General features: G+C 36.5%; 4 protein-coding genes and 1 pseudogene across 5 annotated transcripts; 2 read left to right on the plus strand and 3 right to left on the minus strand.

Annotated features, from left to right (window-relative positions):
• Nucleotides 1-52: 52 nt before the first annotated feature.
• LOC18037088 (protein root UVB sensitive 4) lies at nt 53-4,436 on the minus strand. The gene is made up of 10 exons (XM_006425736.2): nt 3,670-4,436; nt 3,051-3,197; nt 2,667-2,813; nt 2,199-2,261; nt 2,037-2,113; nt 1,781-1,886; nt 1,499-1,601; nt 1,242-1,393; nt 1,071-1,136; nt 53-896 (listed from the first exon to the last, which is right to left on the minus strand). The coding sequence occupies exons 1-10, from the start codon at nt 4,144-4,146 to the stop codon at nt 660-662; spliced, it is 1,575 nt and encodes a 524-aa protein (XP_006425799.1). The 5' UTR covers nt 4,147-4,436; the 3' UTR covers nt 53-659.
• Nucleotides 4,437-4,718: 282 nt separating this feature from the next.
• Nucleotides 4,719-7,865, minus strand: LOC112096751 (annotated as a pseudogene).
• A 1,128-nt stretch (nt 7,866-8,993) lies between these two features.
• On the minus strand, nt 8,994-11,691 carry LOC18036097 (putative B3 domain-containing protein At5g66980). The gene is made up of 4 exons (XM_006425737.2): nt 11,487-11,691; nt 10,779-11,196; nt 10,540-10,685; nt 8,994-9,374 (listed from the first exon to the last, which is right to left on the minus strand). Exons 1-4 carry the CDS (start codon nt 11,583-11,585, stop codon nt 9,108-9,110), a joined length of 930 nt encoding a protein of 309 aa, XP_006425800.1. The 5' UTR covers nt 11,586-11,691; the 3' UTR covers nt 8,994-9,107.
• A 1,582-nt stretch (nt 11,692-13,273) lies between these two features.
• On the plus strand, nt 13,274-14,150 carry LOC18037064 (cytochrome P450 81D1; the record flags this gene model as incomplete). Its single annotated transcript, XM_024180410.1, is given in 3 exon segments — nt 13,274-13,294; nt 13,373-13,758; nt 13,760-14,150. Coding segments are annotated over 3 exon segments (645 nt in total), but the record flags the coding sequence as incomplete, so codon positions are not given.
• Nucleotides 14,151-14,669: 519 nt separating this feature from the next.
• Nucleotides 14,670-20,712, plus strand: LOC18036136 (dipeptidyl aminopeptidase BI). 2 transcript variants are annotated; one of them, XM_006425741.2, is made up of 11 exons: nt 14,670-15,031; nt 15,904-16,082; nt 16,250-16,472; nt 16,564-16,705; nt 16,799-16,999; nt 17,208-17,339; nt 17,452-17,580; nt 18,305-18,714; nt 18,914-19,130; nt 19,270-19,460; nt 20,148-20,712. In XM_006425741.2, the coding sequence occupies exons 1-11, from the start codon at nt 14,670-14,672 to the stop codon at nt 20,323-20,325; spliced, it is 2,364 nt and encodes a 787-aa protein (XP_006425804.1). In that variant the 3' UTR covers nt 20,326-20,712. The 2 variants fall into 2 exon arrangements, with proteins under 2 accessions (XP_006425804.1, XP_006425803.1); XM_006425740.2 differs by having other exon boundaries at nt 14,769-15,031; nt 15,885-16,082.
• Nucleotides 20,713-21,188: the final 476 nt, after the last annotated feature.

Raw genomic sequence — 21,188 nt, forward strand, 5'->3', positions numbered from 1 at the left:
CGGTTGGTTATGTTCAATAGTAATAGAAATGACAAAACGTCTGATCTAGTTAAAGTGTTGTAGCCTACGCATACAAGGTCAAGGTCTTCTCGAAAACTTTCAGTTGTGTAATGAAACTTTGGTGGATGGAAGAATTCATTATCTCAAATACAGGGCTGGAACTTTAGAAACATACGTTTGCAGTTAACCTCTCAGAAATTTACCCTTATCGATGCTGGGGAGAGAGATCTATTAATATTTAATTTTGCATTTTTGTAGAAAGAGAAAATAGCCCCATGAAAGCTTGAATCTTGAGCTGGCGCCCACAACATTGGCCCACCGCTAGCCTGTAGCCCAATGGCCCTTTCCTTGAAAGTTCGTAAGCGGCATATATTATTATATACGATACGAGCATGATTTGCAGATACCTTGTAAACGAAAACGTTAGCTTCTTAACCAAGTTGTTCCTAATTGACGCTAACGAAGAAAATAAATCTTTTTTTTTCCTCCCCCCTCAAATCCCAGTCCCAAAACTATCTTCTAGCTTGAGGGTAGCACACCAAAATTTCAAGAATACCCTGATATCTTCAGTCATCTACAAAACAGTATACTGCATGATCCCAAAACTCTCATCTGCCTTGAGGGCAGCACACAAAAATTTCAAGAATACCCTGATATCTTCAGTCATCTACAAAACTGTATTGAACCCTCTCCTGCGTACTCAACAGAATATTTTTCATTGCCCAACCTAGTCCTGACATTTGTTCATTCAACAAGCACATGTCTCTCTTGGCACATTGCTTGCTATCCTCGTTCAATTTAAACCACTCATTGAGAACCAGATCTGAGACATCACCAGCTACTACCATGTTCATCCACCAACTGCTCAATTGGAGAGCCTTGCGGACATAACAGGCCTACAGGACAGCAATTATTTGATCACATTAGAGCTCATCAATTGAATGAGGGGAACAAATACAATCAAGAAGTACCTCCTTCCATCTAGCAACACTTCTAGAAAACTTGAAAATATAATGGTACTTGCATATATAAAGTTGTAAGAATAATTTTCTTAGAAAATCTCTTCGTACCTGCAACATGCCCAAGATAATATCTGTTGAGCTAGCACCTTCTCTCAGACACAGAAGGATACCGAGCTACAATGTCCCCCAGATATGATAAATGAGAAAAAAGGATGAGATCAGCAACTATAAAATGAGTGTTAATTGTCTTCTTGAACAATATTTTATTGCCATACTCACTTGCCCTTTTCTAGCTAAACCTCTGCAGAAGATCTCCATGCACATGAAGTAATAATCTTCCCCGCTTAAAGACTGCATTGCCATCATCGACAACTTAGGTATCTGACCTTTGGGATTTATGCATCCTATTCTGATGGGCCACATTTGTCTGCCTGCTCAAAATCTCACAAATTTAATTTAAGCTTCATTGATGGTGTGCATTCCTAGATAGCTCATAAAACTGAAAACAGGCAGTTACAAGAAACATTGAAGCACACCTTTGCTCCAAAGGAAATCAATGCCTTCATCTTTACTAACTTCAGCAGGTGAAGGCACATGTCCGGACTCAATCCATTTGTCAAGAATGATTTCAAGCCTATCCTGAACATACAAAAAGGTAAAAGAGTGAGAAGGTCAAGTATTTATCAAAGAAAAATTACCTAGTGAAAGGTATATAGTCCTTGTGTAAGCGTGTATTAATGTAATTATAAGGGTGGTCGGAGATAGTTAGCAGACATACATTAAATAGTCAGACATATTAAAAGCCAGTGCCTCCTAACCTTAGTCAGTGTTTGAAGATGAACATGCTTAAGCGCTTGATATATTCCGAGAAGGTCAATGGCTGAGAAAATGGGGTATACAACAAAAGGTAAACCTGCTTGCAATCTAGCACAATAATCAAAAGTTAGGAAATTGATTAACAAAAAGTGCACAAATGGCAGGAAAGGTCATTTATCGAGATTGAAAGGTTAATAATTATCTCAACTAATTTCTACGCTCAGGCCATTAAGCATATTAAACATAAAAGAAGAAAACCTTTGATTGTTCTTCAACAACATATTCAAAGATGCAGCAAGCATGAGGCCAAGATTATCAAAGCACACTGTTTGTATCTGGCACCCATACCAAAGATCAGGTTTCTAAACCAAATGAAGAAAACAAAGACTTTATATAATACATGCGAAGAAAAATTATAACCTGTGCTTTTGCAGAAATTTCACCAAGGTTATCTGCTACAGCAAAGCTTCTATGAACTGCAGACTGATCATAAGGAATGATGACATCAATGCACCATGGAAAGATTGTAAAACCCACTACAAAGTTGTCAGCAACAAAGAACAATGAATTCTACAATATGACGGTAATGCTTTGTTGTTTCTTTTTAGGGAGTGAGAATTGCTAAAGTGGGACAGAAGACCAAAGTGAAACAAAACATAAAACCTTTTCCCAAGAAAAGGGGGGGGGGGGGGGAATAAAAAGGAAAAGAAAAAGAAAGAGGAGAAAGATTGATGTCACATCAACTTCAGCTGAAGAGATAGAAAGAATTAATGTTTAAATGCATATACCTACCTTTGCTACCCTTATCGAAAAACAAATAAAAAACTAAAAGCTGCGGCCAACACAGTGAAAGAGGGCTTAAGAGAATGTTCAAGAGTGGATTCTTACACCAGTTGCCAAGTAGCAAGCCAGACTTATCTGTTTAGCAATGTTGGCTAGAGATGCTAGCAGCAAGAAGTACTGAGGGAATACGGGCGTTAGCAGCTCAACCCCAATGCTCAAACTGAACATCACAGACGTCAAAAATCTGACCCTCTGCAAAAGATATGGGAAAAGATCATCCCTTATTCTATGTTCTAATTAATATATTCTATGGTATATGATCGGCAGTTTATAATTTTTTAACTACTACGAACATCACCAAATGAAGTGATGGTAACTGCATGGACCACAATGTAGAAATTAAATTAAAATAAAATAAAAGACTTTGAACAAATCAAAGCAAATCAAGTAACAATGAGAACCAAATTCGAAATGAAATAGAAGGCATGCCTTCAAATTGGTATCAAAAGCAGAAGCTAGGCTTGCAGTGTAGATGCACCTACATAATCGTCCAAGTCCGTCCTTCATGACCCAATTCAGAGCTGCTGCTGCTGGAAGTGAATGTGAATGCCCAATTCCTATAGCCCGAAACATTGCCTGACATAAAACCATTCCCACAACTAAGGTAGCATATAATCAAGTTTTACATGGAAATCTCCATTGCTTTTAACAGCAAGGGTAGAGTTTTCTCTGATTGATCGCACCTAAAACATACAATGTGTAAACCACCGTCTTAAGTAATCTTAAGTATCTCTCTTCCATACTATTTCAGTTTAAAGTCGTTAAAAACCAGGCCACCAAGATAAAACAAGTTAAATTTTCAATAATCAAAGATGACAATTCTCTACAACAGTAAACAAATATAATAACAAAAAATTCGTCAAGCTGCAGCAATTTTCCGTTGTCCACTTCTTTTCACCAACTTAAAGTTCAATTCAGGATAGCACCAATAAATTATGGAACTTTTTAAACACCATTGTCACAAACCACTAACACTAATTCAAATTACATTCACTTCACTTGATGTTATAAAAATGTTAAATATATAACTCAGCAATGATATCATTACCTGAGTAGCAAGAACCTGAAGAGCGGAGCTAAAAAGACGGTGCAAGAACTTCCATTTAACATACCCCATGTAATTTCCGCTCACTTGTTTGGGTATAAAAAAATCCCTGACAGTTAAACTACAAATTTTAAACAATTTCCTAAACTGGTCATCGGACTCAAAACGAAACGATGAAGCACCACCGTCGACACTGATCAATTGCAAACAATTTCCGTCCCAGAAATATCTTGAAACCCGCCCCGACCCACGAACCACCACTGGAAGCTTCGTGGGTCCCGCAGGTTCGGGCCCTTTATTGAGGCTCTCCTCTGATTCATAGTTGATTGAGGTTCGCAAAGAGTTGGCGGCGAAAGTTAGGGTTTTTTTAGAAGTAAATTTTAGGGTCTTTGAAATGCACTGTGGCGGTTTTGCGTATTTCCATGGTAATTGAAATTGGTGAGAACTTGAGTTTGAGATAGGGTTTAGAGTGGATTGCATGAGAATTGGGGAGGTTTTGGGATTAAGGTTTTACGCGAAGTTAAGTTTCCCGCCAAATTCGGTGGCTTTGGGAATAGCTGGGTTTAGTGTTTTAGGGATTAAAAAAATAGAAAGCAAAGGAATAGTGTTGGGGAATTCACTTCAGGGGGTGCATGCGTATTACGGACACGACGTCGCACTACCAATGCTGGAACGCAGCGTTCGCTCTGTTCTCATTTTTATTTTTATTTTTTATTCAAGGATCAATATGGTATCTTCTTGTATAACGGATCGATCTTTTCTCCATTACCACTCACTTGTTTGTTGGTTAAAATATTATAAACGAGGGTGGCTTATTTTGGACAAGTTTTGGATGATACAACTAAATATATCGATTTTATATGCTTCTCTTTGTAAATGAAGGCCGGACGATCATCAACTTGCTAGATGTTAATGGACTTTATTAGATTTAGCAATGATAGCAAGCGGCAAAGCCATGTGATCATGTAAAGCATGTTCATACTATGTGACATTGCTAATTTCATTTACCGCATGGGGCTTCTTCATCATTAGCTTCGGAGTACGAAGCACTTTTATTGTCCAAAAAGCCTCGTTTTCAGACGCGGGGTGAGGAGAACTTCAAGAGCGGATGCTTTCAAATTTGTCAACCCAGTGCTCTCTGACATGTCCACATCTTCACCTGATGGCTAATGCCAAAGAGCACTGGGTTGATAACGAAACAAATGAGAGTTTCCTATGCTAATGGCAGACAACAAGGATAAAGCATTAAGATATGGACAAGATTGATAAAAATGAACAACCTAAGAATTTCTTGCCCTTATGCCTACTTCATGGAACCATCTGACTGAAAAAATAGCTTGTCTTATGGATACATTAATTATCCGCACTCACAATAAGATACTCCTCTACAACATAGAGAGATTGTCATGCATCCAGTTAGTTTATTCACTTGCTCAGAATTCATCGTCCATCCTATTAGTTTTTTCAATGAGATAAACTCAACTAAATTCTTTTGAAAGATATTGTTAATTACGCGGAAACTTACCACATTAACTGCGTTGCTTTTTCAGAGCACATGCATCATACGTCAATACCAGATAGAATCAGCTTTCAGGAACAAGAGATAATCACAATTATCAACCCCAAACCTGGCAGTTTCCTGCAGGTGGCATCAGATTTTTTATATTTTAAATTAGACTTCATCCATTTCTTCGCTTGTTTGGCAAACTAGTATTGCATCCAGAGCATGGATTCCCATGCTAAATACGATGCACCAATAATTTGGTATGATGGTGAATTTATGGATATGTGTATTGTTTCTAATTACATCCTCTTGCTTACTCCAGTCAATTTATACGTCGAAAGCTACATTTTATGGATATTTCAGGACCAAAAGAGTAAACTCTCGTCCACATATAGAAGCATTCAACAAAGCTTGAATATCAAATACCACACAGACCACGAGCTATCTCCTCAAGTAACTGCTAGGCCTTACTATTACAAAGTCTTCTGTCATTTGATCTAAGAGTAAAGCCGGGAAGCAAGAAGCGGAGTAAGGAGAACTTCAAGTGGGGTTGCTTATAAGTGTATCAGGCCGCTGCTCTCAGTCATATCCACTGCTTTGTTTGATGGGTTCACCCTTCAAAACTATGCAACAGGCTAGCCATTGTCAAATTTAGCATTTGGAGAGCTAGTGAAACCCCTGGACACGATCTTCTTCTCGAGCCAAAAGGAATCATTTCAAAATTTAGACCCCAGACGTCGGTGTCCTTATGGCTAGTCAAGAATCTCTCAGGTTGGAACTCATTAGGATCAGACCACACGCGCTCATCGCATTGGATTTTCCAGATGTTCAACATTAAGGATGTACCTGCTGCAACGTGGTAGCCATTTGAGAGAGTGCAGTCATCCTTTGCAGCACGAAGAAGAATAGGGCTTGGAGCGTACATGCGCAATGTTTCCTTAACAACTGCCTGGAGGTATCGCAGATTTTTAATGCCAGCCTCTTGCACATTTCTGTCTTTGCCAACAAATATGTCCAGTTCCTCTTGAGCCTTTTTTAACACGAGTATTATTGAGGATTAAAGATAGAGCCCAAATTAGAGGGGCAGCGGTGGTGTCACCAAAGTAGGGAATGGGGGGTGAGGTGACACTAGAAAAATCTCTTTACGATGCTCTTTTTGACACTCAAAATAGTTGGAATTGACTATCAAGGTACACAAACAAAATTTATTCAGATTGATGGTATGTCCTAAATTTCTTGACTGTTAACTATAGGTTAAGTTATAAACTTTGCAATTTAGTTATGAAGCAAACAAAATTCCTACTGCTTGCAAATTTTTTTGTACTCGTGTAAGTCTGTGTCGAGTTTCATTCAAATTTTTACAACCTGTTCTTGCAACGTGTTGACTTTTACGCACAGTAAAATGTTTGTCACTTTAGAAAATTTCATACTTTCATATTTTAGGGTAAGTATTTTATTGTGAAATGGGATATTAAGTGGAAAATGATAGTTTGATATCAATCAAGCATTGACCATGACCCATTTCCAAATACAAAAGTAGGAGAAGGTTGCTGGTAAGGAATGAAAACCGAAGCATTGATTACCGTGCAATTTATTGAAAACAATCCAGTTTGGATAATCAACTAACCAACAGATTGTGTTGGAGATTCACTGCAAGCTTCTTTATAAAAATCTGTGCCAAGTCCTTACATTTCCCAGAAATGTTGAACCCATGTCTCACTTGATCCGGAATGGTGTTTCTAAGAACCTTTTCCCTGTTCTTTTCTTTGTTTAGATGCTTAAGACAACTAAAAACCTAGTGTCTTAATAGCTGAACTTTGGCCCTTAGTACTGTAATTGAAATAAGCAGCATTACCACTTTAAAGCTACAAACATATAGCAAGGCATTAAGTATGGGAGAATGTTGAGAATATGAGCACGTTTGGAACTGCCACTAGCCACAGTTACTGTGATAGCTTTTCTGGTTTGAAAGGCAAAAGTACTTGCCAAGCTAGTTGCTTTGTTAATGGTATCAGCGTCGAAAGTAAATATCCAGACATCTTCTAGAATGTTAAGCATAACATCTATGAAATCCTGCTCCTCGTTTCCTTCTCCACCCAGAAGTCTCTTCTGTTTATGCTCCTCCAGCCATCCTCCAACCAGAGCATCGAGTTCCTTTCCAACCAATAAAGAGATAGAATTGCATCAGACAACACAAGTGTCCCAACAGATCTAAGAAATCCCAGATAAATTTTAGGGAGTGCAGTGCCTGCTCTTTCTTGCCATCAGCAATATTTCCAAAGAATCTTCTCCCTGTCACCGTTCTAAAAGTGATGTTATGTTTCAAATTCTTAAACCAGTCCTTCATGTCCACCAGAACTGCATGCTCTGCACTAAAAGTGTAAGTCATGTACAACTCTTTCATAGAAGTCTGCACCTCTGAAATCCATATGTGCTTGAACATATCAAGCCTGTAATGTGACAGAAGTTCAACTGCAGTTATCTTTCGCATCTCAAGCCAGTAAGGTCCATAAGGAGCAAAACCAAACACGGCATAGTGGTAGCCTAGCAGTTTCGAGGCTGTAATGGCTGGTCTGGTGGAGAAAGCCTTATCGTGGAGGGTAAAACACTCTCTGGCCACTTCCTAACTATTCACAACCAAAGCATTATGTGATCCTAATCTTTTAGTAAAGACAGGTCCATAATTGTCTGCCATGTCGCTCACAGGTGGTGGGACGGCCCCAACCCATTTTTAGTGCTTTAAACAGTCAACAGTACCAATATTAATCGGCAAAACCAATAAAACAAAGATGGATATCAAATAACATCACCGGCGAAAAAGAATTTTGAAGAAATCAGGATAGAAACAAATAATATGATTTGAGATAACAAGTTTGTGCTGTAATTTTCCAAAATTCTTCACATCCGATATAAAATTTATAAGCTCGCGTTACGTTTTCTATGAATCCTAGCAAAGGTAGCTCAGGAGTCCCTTGGAACTTCCATTTTCTGTGAACAATATTCAGTTTCCAGGTCCTGCAATTTCTGCAAACCTTTGTTTTGCTACAGCCAACAGGTTAAATCTGTGAAAACAGAGCAAATGCCACACGTAGAGGAGAAGAACTAAGCAGAATGTAGTGTACCTCTTGCTGTAGTAAAGCCTAAGAGGGCAATGAAGAGATATAAGATGTTATATAATTCAGTCAAGCTCTGGAGCGGTAAGTTGTTATTTCTTTCTATTATTTGTCTAACTTAAAAGAATGTTTTCCCTGTTTTGGCATAATTGGGTAGAAAACGGTTGCAATCCTCCCGCTTTCATTTCATTTTGAATTTTGGTACTTTCTTGTCTTAAAGATATCAACAGGAGATTCTATAGTATTGGATCTATGGGTGGCAATCAAAGCTCCTCCTCTGGTGGGGCATATCACTTTTCCTACTCATATGAAATGTACTGATTTGTTTCCGTATATTTAAGCAGAGCTGGAACTTTGGATAATGTACCCAACTGAGCTGGGACTTTGGGTAATATACTCAACCGGGTTTTGGGAAGATCATAGAACAAGATGGTATGGTAGTACAACTTGCATAGATAATTTGACAAAATCAGCCTTGTGCAGTCCTCTCTAACTAAATGGAATAAATTGGGATTTATATCGACTAAAATATGGTATTTCCATCCAATTAAGGCTGTGCCTGAAAATTGGGATCAAAACGAGAAAAGTCCAGGTATCAACTATACAAGTTTAACCATGATTTTTTTTTTTGGAAAACAAAAAGGAAACTGGAGACCATCTAAGAATTTCCAAATCCAAGTTAATTCAAAGTTAAGAAGTGTACAGTCACAGATGAAGTCTAGAGTGCTTCAGTTAAAAGTATTACTCCTGAATTAAGAGTTAGAACAAAATCAAGTTCTTGTACCCTGAGCCAAGTAATGTTCCCTATAATAACAAAAGTATTGCTAGAGGCAAGTCTTCATTTTGCGAACAACTTGCACCTTCATTTCTTTGCTCATATTCCCTCTGGTAAGGACAAACTCAAATACACATTTGTCTCCAGCCTCCAGTTTCTGCTCCCTCCAAAAGTCGCTCCACCCACCGGTGATGACAATACGACCGTTTGTTCTAAAAGAAATCTTCACAGGCCACTTTCTTCCATTTTGATCACGAAGCATCATCTCTGGCTCCAGTTTAATGCCATGTGATCTGACCACTCTAACAGAAACATTCTACACCAAGCAACATCATTAAACATAAATTCTTCCTAAAATGCATTTAATAGTTAAAACTAGAATAACTTATAGTGCTACCAACAAGAATGAGTTTCTTTACTTTTGCAGAAAAAAAAATGATAATAATACTAGTAAAAGGGAAAAACCAAAGAAATCTGACAGAAATGTAAAAGCATCAACAAAACAAAATTAAGTTCAATGTAAATGATATTTTATAATATCTGGATGTTTTGTGCATGTATAAATATTCTAATACTACTGTATGTCATATCATACTATACTTCTTTAATACCATGAACTGGGAACAAATGCACACACGGTCTGCTGCAGCATCAATCTCTTGTCTTTCATATAGTCATACAATAAGATATTGATCAAAACACACAAACTAGTGATCTCAATTTTGTTGTGATGGCAAATATTCCAGATAGGCTGGTACTTTATTATTGTTATTTTATTTTTTTAATACTACATAAATGTAAACCAAACCTCGACCCAAGCAGCTAGTACTTCAGTATTTCTATCTTTTTTCCAATAATTGATGACATAAAGTTCATAGCTCTTTCGTCTCTTGAATCAATCTCCGAACCAATGAAATTTCCACACAATGTAACATCCAATAACTTTATACACAACTAACAGATAAAATACCTTATTCATGGTATGACTAATTACCAACCCTTCCAGAAAATTTTAACAGTTAAACTAATAATGCTGTCTCTCTTCTATCTTCCACTTCTGCACCCCTAATCTACAAATTTTTCCCAGTAATCCATCAAAGTTCACTGAGAGCCAAACTTCCGTGGGTGTTTTCTTAGCTGTAGACCTCTAGCCTCTATCATGTTCTTAGCTAAATTTTCATCATTAAGTCTCTAGTCACACTTTAATAAATTATTAATTTAGAAAGTAGTCGAGAGTCAGGTTATATATTTCTAGTTTCCTCCTTGACTTATTCTCATGTCAATTTTACTTTATTCTAAATTCTCAATTATTTAAATTGGTGAATATTAGGGGCTGCAACCATGAATAAGAGACCTAATTATCCTTGCATAAATATTTAAAACAACTCTTTCTTACTCTTTTTTTTTTAATGAAAATAGATAATAAGTTTTCGAAGTAGACACAAAATGCACAATATAAAGAAGATTTGAAACTCACTCACCACAGCATATCTCGAATACTGAGAGAAGACTGACACAAAATGTGGATTCTTCGGGACAACAAGCCTAGCAGCTTTAAAAGCTCTGTCTTCTCCGGTATCTTTTTCATCCCTGAGTCTAGTTTTCACTCGACTTGCCACAGATGAACCTGTATAAGTAAGTATACATCAGACAATTACAAAACATATGGCAAAACCTTGACCTTCAAAATAAGATCCGTAACTACAAGTCTACATTGTACCGCCTCGTTTTCCACTTGAGATGAGCATAATTTCCAAATCGTCTTGGTTGCAAGAAGGATCATCCATGATAGAAGTTTGCTCTGCTTCTCTCCCAATTTCTTTCTTCACAGGTATAGCATTCATGTCAGCAATTGGAGTTTCTTTCTTGTGATGTGTAGTATTCGTGCCTTCCTTCAGACACCCGTTGATGCCGTATATTTTCACATCAAATAGAGAACTTCCATTGTATTTAAAAACTAAGAAGTCCCCAAGTTCCAAAGAATGTACGCATGCAAACCTTTCCCAACAATCTTTTATTACTATGACCCCTTCAACTTCTTCCATCTTGCCACGCCACTGCCTTCCAGCATAATCTCTGATAATCACATGTTTTGGCACGGTTACATTCAAGTGCTTGGCAAAAGCTGGTGGTATTGCCTTCATAATAGTTAATCCAAAAATATTATCAACATATGGTTCAGCTACATATACAATTCATAAATAACATATGCTAATTTATATCAACAATTATTTTGGGACACATACAAAAGGGTACAAAAGCATGCACTTGTCCCGAATTAATGAGAAGAAAAAATTAAATAAACATCAAGATGACAAGCGCACAGAACAAGTGCATATATACCCTGAAGGGAGGGCAAAATTACACATAATTGTGCAGTGACAGAACATACTGTACATTGTTGTTATTGGCTTAAAAGGAATAGTACCAGTTGCTTGGAACTAAAAGCGGGGAGATAGACTTTAAAGAACTCAGAGTCGGTGCTTTTGTCAGAGGGAGAGGATTTTCTTCTTGCTGGTCTCACCATCGTCTTTCTTCCTTATGTCTCTGAAATTTTTCTTGTTTGCTTTGAACCACATTGTTCGAGAGTCCGGATTTTATGGGATTACTAAACGTATCATCTCCTTGTTCTATTGGGACTACTTTTACCCCTTTGTCAGTAAAGGGCCGTTTTTAAAAAAATTAAGTAAATAGATTCAAAAAGATTTTATTCATAAAGATAATTGAAAAATTATCCGCCGATTTTTTTTTTTAATACACAATTTTTTTTTAAAGATGTTCTACCTAAAGTTAATATTTTTTTTATTGGTTCGTTTCTATTATAATATTATTATAACTTTGCTGGTATCATAAGGTTAAATTATCATTTCACAATGGCACAGAAGTGAATAGGTGCAAAACAATATAATTTTAAGTGGAGTTCAAAAATAAAATTGTGTATTTTTAAAAATATGAAAAAAATAGGTGATCCATAGATAATTTACCTTTTACATTTTAGGGCAAAAAAATCATTTATACAATATTCTGTTAGTTCTCTTAACAGTTTAAAGACGGAAGTAGATAAAAGCAAAATAATGTAACTTCAGGTGGAATTCAACAAAAAAAAAAAAGAATTGTGTATTTTTGAAAAAACCTAAAAAAAATGTGGTCAGTCGATAATTTTCCAATATAATTTACTACAAACTTTTTTTATTACTCGTTAAATAAAAACACCCTATATCAATCTAACCAAGATAAAGTTCAAACAACAATATAATTTTAAAAACATCAACAAATTAAAAATTCATTAATAGATTTAATTTAATACATTTATAATTATTTTCGACGTACGTTGAAAAATAATCTTATCACAAAGACTACAAAATATATTTTTTTCTCTATAGACAATCATACTATCATTCAATCATTAATCTCTCATTCAATTTTATCGATACCTAAAAATCATAAGCGCACCCTCCTACTAAATGATATTATAAACAAACTTATGCACAACTAAACATACATTATCTTACCATGTGATAAGAACTAATATAAAAAGATTGACACGTACACAACGGGGGTGTTAGAAAAAATGTTTCACGTATTAAATTTGTGTTAGGTATGAATTGCACAAATCTCAATTCTTGATTTAACTTTTTGAGTTTGGTTAGGCACTTCTACTGCGTGTATATATGAATACATGAAGAGAAGAATAATAGAAGAGTAGTAAATCCGATATAATGTAAGATTCACAGATTGTAAAATTGAAAAAAACAAAGATAAATCACAAAAAAATCTTCGACTTCTCTTCCACTTCCGCAACATAGAAATTTAAACGTAAAATCTCATTCAAAACGACAACATTTTGGGTGAAATTTTTTAGCCTTTGGCACAATTATTAGTCCTCATTCAGTATGGCAGCCACCATGAATTTACTGACTTACCCCTTATCTATTGGAGGGTGGCCGGTGCAAGTTAGTTGAACTGTCAACTATTTAGTTGTTTATTCGTATGAAAAAGTGCTTCGCAGTAAGTCAAAACCGCAAAGAAAACAACAGTATACTAGCGATTGAATCATTGAATTTGAAGTTGATGTCCAATCAAATGACAAATTGTTTTCTCCAAAAATCGTTCCTCTACTCTTTCCTGTAGGAGTGTGAACGAGGCCACAGAGAGTAAAGACAAAAAGATAATCCAATAACAGTACAATACCATATCAAACAAATGATCAAATGATTATCAAAAGCACTTGTTCTGGTAATTTACTCCTTAATCCTTCATACCTCCCTCCCTTGACGTTTGCTTTTAATTTTTAATTTTTTTAATAACCAACAGGTCCTGCTTGTTGGTGGAACTGATACGTCTGCTGTCACGCTAGAATGCGCCATGTCCAATTTACTTAATCACCCTGATATTTTGAAGAAAGCTAGAGCTGAATTGGATACTCGCATTGGTCACCAACATTTGATTGATGAATCAGATCTTCCCAAGCTACCTTATCTTCAAAGCATAATATCCGAGACTCTTAGATTATATCCAGCGGCCCCGCTTCTATTACCTCACATGTCATCCGATGTCTGCCCGATCGGAGATTTCTCTATGCCACGCGACACCATGCTATTAGTCAATGCATGGGCTATTCATAGAGATCGAACATTGTGGGATGATCCATTAACTTTTAAGCCCGAAAGGTTTCAAAATGGGGAATCTGAAGCCCGAAAGTATGGGAAGAAGAGCATGTCCTGGGGCTGGCCTGGCCCAAATAATTATAGGCTTGGCCCTGGGGTCCTTGATCCAATGTTTTGAGTGGGAAAAAGTTGGCGACGAAGAAATTGACATGACTGAGGCAATTGGGCTCACCCAATCTAAAGCCGTGCCACTAGAGGCCATGTGTAAACCACGACCCATTACAAAAGACATTCTCTCCAAAATTACATCAAAAAGGAAAGAAAAATGTTGAAATTTAAATGTTACTTCAATATTTATACGTAAATCTGTAGTTGAAAAGCTCAATTTGTGTAAAATTGCTTTTTTTCTTCTTGGGACAAAGAGCAAGTTGTATTTGTATGCAAAGTATCTATTCCTGAATTTACCTGGCCTTGCTCTTATGAAACATGGGCACAATGATAGATTAATGGCAACACACACACACAGGGACATAAATTTGTGTGTTGGTTTTGAAAAAGAGTAGTATGAAATATTCTTAAATTTTATTTCAAATAATATAGCTTTCACGGAATAATTGTGAGATAATATAATTGATTTTGACTTGTATAACCGCATTTTCTAGTTATTTTAATTTCATTCATTATTAGGGTCAATGGACATTTGACTTAGTAGGAGAACTCTTATAATGTTAAGTGTAAGTGTTTGAACCTCCGTAAAAATATTATGAAAGTCAATTTTAATCTTTCGTTGATTATCAAAAATATTAATTATAATGTCTAATATAATATCATAACAAACAACAAACATGTATAACAATATTAAAAAAAAAAAAATTCATTCATTATTAGTGTTAAAAAGTTCATTAATTATAATATACTCATCAAAGACTCAAAAGCGAGAAGTGCCAAAATCTTTTCCTTCAGGCCGTTAAACCCTGAACCCTACACAAGAGGTCACCACCACCATGCGCCATCTGCTAACGGCCGTCCGCTGCTTCTACAATAACCACGGTTCTCTAACCCAAGTCCGCCACTACAAGCCTCCAAAAACGTCGAGACCTCCGGCTGCGCCGTCGCCCCCTAAACCCCCGAAAAAACCACAGAGGTTCACGTTCCATGACCACACGTGGGAAGATCCGTACAGCTGGATGTCGAGCCTGAATGACAAGGTGGCGATGCGACACATGGACATGTACATCGAGCAAGAAGAGAAGTACGCCGAAGCCGTTATGTCCGACACCGAGAGACTCCAATCTAAGCTCCAGTCCGAGATGGCCTCTCGCTTGGCTTTTGAGCTTTCCACTCCTCCCCTCCGCTGGGGCCCCTGGTATTATTAATACGATCACATTTCTCTCATCTCTCCTCTCGCGTTCATCTTTTTCTTTCCGCAGATGCTACTAAATGAACACGAATTAAGCCGCTGTTTGGGGAAAATGTGTGGAAACTTTGGTGCCTGTTAGTGCTCGTGCGAATTTCTTAAAGAGTAGAACAAAATTAAAATTTGTTCCAATTATAAATTAGGATGCATTTGGAGTGTCTTTAACAGAAAGCACTTTCGCTCAAAAGTGCTTTGTGTGAAGGTTCTTTTATCGTTAAAGAGTGTGGAAAATCACATATTAACACTATATGGTAAGTACAAAAGCTCTTATGTCACTGCCGAAAACGCTCTTAAAACAATTTATTAGCCTGTTTGATGCTTTATTAGTTGGTGCTAAATGAATGTCACGTGTTTCATCAATTGTTTGATGATTAGTTTCACATGCAGTTTGGATGCACTAGAAGGAATGCAAAGAAAAATATAAATCTTATGTTTCTTTGGTTTTCTAGAAGCATGAATATCTGACAACTAAAGCTCATATCAAGCTAACCATGTAATTTTGGTAGTTTGTTCTGGTTACTAATTATTTAAATTATGATAATTTTGTGAGATTCTTTCAGCCATCTGGTTTCTAAGAAAAACAGAATTTTGAATGTATTAATTGAAGTAGGTAATTTTTGGAAATCAAGGGACTTTAGCAGAGGAAACAGTATTAGAAAGTTACTATGGGTACATTTTCCTTCCTTCTTCTAGGAAGGGTTCACTTTTTATAATCACAAATCATCCAGATGGATCATTATTTATTCTGTTTCAGGATCTGAATATTGTTTCAGAATCTGAATGGTCCTTTTACTATTTGAAGGTGATCTTCATCACCGCAGGTTGTATTATCGGCGTGTTGAAGAAGGAAAGCAGTATCTGGTGTTGTGTCGTAGATTGGTAAGCTTAAATGAAGAATTCATTTCTCACAAGTCTCCAGCAGCTGGGTTTGATTTTACCTCTGGCAAGAAAATTGAGCAGAAGTTGCTTGATTACAATCAAGAAGCCGAGAGATTTGGAGGTACTACTCTAGTGTTCCTTTTCTTCCAAAAAGCCCTTTGGTTCTTAGTTTCTTTTCTTTATTTATTTATTATTTATTATTTTTTTGGTAGAAAAGGAAATGAATGATGAACTATAACATCATCTGCTGCTTCTTAGTTTCTTTTCTGGACCTATTTTTATTTATAGGTTATGCTTATGAAGAATTATCAGAAGTATCCCCAGATCACAAGTTTCTTGCATACACCATGTACGACAAGGATAATGACTACTTTACATTATCTGTGAGGAATTTAAACTCAGGTGCACTATGTAGCAAGCCTCAAGCAGTTCGGGTGTCAAACATAGCTTGGGCGAAGGATGGTCAGGCATTGATCTATGTTGTTTCTGATCAAAATAAGAGGCCATACCAGTTAGTGAACGTAAATCCTTGTGTTTTATCATTTTAACATGTTCTCTTGGCTATTGAATTATAGAACTGAGACTTTTTATTTTATCACCAGGATTTACTGTAGCATAATTGGATCAACTGATGAAGACGCTTTGCTTCTAGAGGAATCCAATGAAAATGTTTATGTTAACATTAGACACACAAAAGATTTCCACTTCGTGTGTGTACATACATTTTCAACTACATCTTCAAAGGTATCAATTTGATACAGTTTGTAGTCAACTTAAAATCGTTTAACATTAGTTACAATAATTGTAAGTTCTTTGATAATTGGGGGCATCTTTTAGGTCTTTCTGATCAATGCAGCTGATCCGTTTTCTGGCTTGACATTAGTTTGGGAGTGTGAAGGTCTAGCCCACTGCATAGTTGAGCATCATGAAGGGTTCCTCTATTTATTTACAGATGCTGCCAAAGAAGGTCAAGAAGCTGATAATCATTATCTTCTTCGTTGTCCTGTTGATGCTTCCTTTCCTTCGCGAACTTGGGAGGTTTGTAGTTAACTCTTTTTTTTTTTTTTTTTCTTTTTACAAGTATTTGCTCATTCAGACTATAAAGACTAAAGCAGGTTTTGTTGTTGCGAATGTGACTTCCAATTCAATGCTTTTTTGGGCTTACTTTCTTTAGTGAATGTTTGTTAGGATGTTTTATTTTAGCTTCAAATACTCTTTTAGTTATCCACTATCTCATTTGCTTCAGAGTGTATTCATCGATGACCAAGGTTTAGTTGTAGAAGATGTTGATTTCTGCAAAACACATATGGCACTTATTTTAAGGGAAGGTCGAACGTATAGACTCTGCTCGGTTTCTCTACCTTTGCCAGCTGGAAAGGTGAGACAATAAATACGATTATCTTGAGGTTTTATGCGTAGTATACTATGCTTGCAACATTTTTACCTAGAGTCCAATGATGTACTGCTTAATTTTTTGGTTATCATATCAGGGAGTAGTTCATCTGAAGGAGCTTCATCCTCATTTCCTTCCTCTTCCAAAATATGTGTCTCAAATTGCGCCAGGACCAAACTATGACTACTACTCTTCAACTATGCGCTTCACAATATCATCACCTGTGGTATGTCAGGCTTTGTTGCCATTCCCTTCTGATGATGGTTTCAGCATGATTCTATTGCAATCTATTTTCACATCACGTGTATTTAGTCAAAAAAAAGATTGGCTACTGGTTCATAGTTTTCCTTCTAAATGTCTTGTGCATGTGGAACCATATGTACTGTTATTTGGACCACTAGCATACACTGTGATCCTTGTAAATTCATTCCTTTCTTGAACTGATAACATATTCTGAAATTTTTTGTTTCCAATTAATGTCACTGGCAAGCCCAGTTGTGAACTCACGCCCTCGGCAATTTCAGGGTCCGAGTTCAACCACCCCCCCCAACAGGAGCTCATTTCTATCCCTTCCAAAAAAAAATTGGATGGGGGTAGATATATCTCTCTAAACATTTGTTAAAAATTTGTTAAAATCTGAAGTAGGCAGTCTATATATACGCTGAATATTCGGAGCTAATGCTCCGTAGATCTATGGGTTGTGCCACCACTGTCTATATCTAAATTTGTAGATTTAAACAACTTAAAAAAAGAAAAAGCTAATGTCACTTGATTTCTTGAGGTATTAATGGCGGAAATTTGAGCTTCGCTCTAACAAGCCCATCACACTAGCATAGGTTCACAGAGACGAAAGTTATACTATATGGTAGATTATGCAGCAGCTTGTTATTCATTTTTAGATGAGGAAAAAACATGTCTCCAATCAAATTCTTTTTCCGACCTTTTTACAGATGCCTGATGCTGTGGTTGATTACGACTTATCATATGGTAAGTGGAATATTATTCAACAGCAGAATATGCTTCGCGAAAGAACTAGAATTTTGTATGGAACAGCCTCTTCTGCAACCATATCTTTGAATGCTAAAAGTGGTGAATCTGTGAATGAACTCAAATCTGACAGTGATAACTTGTGGAATGATCTATCTGAGTTCTATTCTTGTGAACAATATGATGTTCCTTCACATGATGGGATTTCGGTTCCTTTAACAATCATATATTCCCCCAAATATAAAAAGGAGAACCAAAATCCTGGGTTGCTTCATGGCCATGGAGCTTATGGTGAATTACTTGACAAGCGATGGCGCAGTGAGTTGAAAAGCCTTCTTGATCGTGGTTGGGTCGTTGCATTTGCTGATGTCAGGTCTGTTTTCAAAGTAACTAGTAATGCATTTTTTTTTTTTTGGGCTCATTTTAGCAGCCTCTTCATTTGTGTTCAAAGTCCTCTTATGGAATATTAATTATTTCCATGAAATTGACCTTTTTATATTTACTATGCATTTTGATGAGTGATGACCTATCTTTTAAATTGTAATGCAATGGCTTTTACAATCTGTATCCAGGGGTGGAGGTGGTGGAGGAAAGAAATGGCATCATGATGGCAGACGTACAAAGAAGCTGAATTCCATCAAAGATTTCATCTCTTGTGCCCGGTTCCTTATTGAGAAAGAAATTGTGAAAGAACACAAGCTTGCTGGTTGGGGATATAGTGCTGGAGGACTTCTGGTAGCTGCAGCCATCAATTGTTGCCCCGATTTATTTCGTGCAGTTGTTTTGGAGGTATAAATGAAGATGCTTTCCTGTTCTTGTTGCACAATTCTCATCTCGTTACTTATCACATAGTGTAAATTTTGAGAAAGAATATTGTTGTATATCTTCCAAAATTTGTCTAAGGCTCCACTTTTTACTTTTTGAACAGGTTCCGTTCCTCGATGCAACCAACACTCTTCTCTATCCCATTTTACCACTTATAGCTGCTGATTACGAAGAGTTTGGGTACCCTGGGGACATTGATGATTTTCATGCCATACGTAATTATTCTCCCTATGATAATATTCAGAAGGATGTATTATATCCAGCTGTATTAGTAACATCATCTTTCAATACACGGTAATATTTCCTAATAATATATGTCAGGCTCTTTTTATCTTTCAAAATATATGGTAGTAAGATGATCACCTTTGCAAGCTTGCTTTTATCCATGTGCATTCTTCATTTCTCTAACCTTGTAACTATTATTTACAAGGTGCTGTTATTGGAAGCCAAGATGGTGTATGGAAGTTTACTGTCTTTTCAATTTTCATGTCTGATTATTTAAGATTTTATAGGTTTTTGAATCATTTGATCTGCTGTAATTAGACATAGTTCACGCAAATTAGAGCATGCTTAGAAGGAATTTGGCCTTAAATCATTTGCAATTATTTCCGCTCTGATAATTGAATGAGGTAATCGGGTATGTTGTCCAATCGATTTGGGTGAGGACACTTTTTGTTCCTTGATGAGAAGACACAAGATTCCTTTTGCATCACTTTCATGAGAAAACAAATCTAGTCTTTATGTTCCTAATTAATGGCTGCTGTAGGCCTTTTGTACTGAATGTTTTAATGTTTTCCGTCAATAAGAAGATAAGTTTGCTCGTATCTTTACAGCAAATAGATTATCCTTTTCGGCCATCTAGAAGCTTAATGTTTTGTTTTACATTTGCTTCTTTAATGTTTTGTTTTACATTGCTTCTTTCCTTTCCCTTTTCTTAATGTTTGCAATGTCACCAATCTTCAATGTTTGGCATGTTTTCAGATTTGGGGTCTGGGAAGCTGCAAAATGGGTTGCAAGAGTACGTGAATCTACTATTTATGATCCCAAACGTCCTATACTGCTTAATTTAACAACAGATATAGTGGAAGAAAACAGATATCTGCAGTGCAAGGAGTCCGCACTGGAAACTGCATTTCTCATAAAAATGATGGAGTCGTGAATTTGGCTTTATCAGTTGATTTCCATGCTTATAGAGATGCTAGGTAGGTGGGATGGCTCATCTCTGCAATAGTTACAAAATTCCAAATTGGCCATCTATTGTATAAACCAGCTCCCAATCAGTGCCTGAAAACAGGATCACTTTCAGTATTTCAATTCCATATGGTGGCTGTGCAATTGATTCGACAGGTTTACGATGTTGAATGATCTAGTTCCTTTTGCAAAAGTGACCAATGTAATTAAGACAGGAAGCGTTTGGAATGGGGTACGCATTACACCTTTTAAATTGTATTCATATTGCAAGTTTGTTATCTGTACATGTCAACGTATCTTATTCATTGATACTTGATGAAGAGAAGCAAGCAATAATGGCTTATAGAAGTGGAGAAGCTTTGCAGATACCATTTTTTATTCATTTATTTGCATGAAAAATATTTCCTGATGAAGACATGCAAAATTTTCAAAAATCCTCTAGTTTTATCTTTTTGCGGGCGACTGCGTCTTCAACTAGCTGAAGTTCGTCAACTTTTCATTGTCACCAACTACCACTTAAATAGTTAAAAGTTCCCTTCAGAAAGCAGTTTCCGCACAAGTGCTTTCAGAATAATTTTCAAATATTGCTCTGCTTTCTCATTAATGCAATCTTTTGGGAAGTATTCAGGATTTCCATTATGAATCATACTTGAAGTGTTAAATATAGATCGGGTTAGGTTTTCTTGTTTTGTTTCTTTATATTGTTAAGCAGGTTTGATCATTATTATCATGTTTTCAAAGGAAGTTTGCATTGAGCAATGTCCATGTGCACAAAATACCAACTTTATGTTAAAAGAATCACTCGAGCTTCCACCAAAATCCCAAAAGAAA

The sequence above is a fragment of the Citrus clementina genome, unplaced genomic scaffold, assembly GCF_000493195.1.
Source record: "Citrus clementina cultivar Clemenules unplaced genomic scaffold, Citrus_clementina_v1.0 scaffold_7, whole genome shotgun sequence".
Classification (NCBI taxonomy): Eukaryota; Viridiplantae; Streptophyta; class Magnoliopsida; order Sapindales; family Rutaceae; genus Citrus; species Citrus x clementina.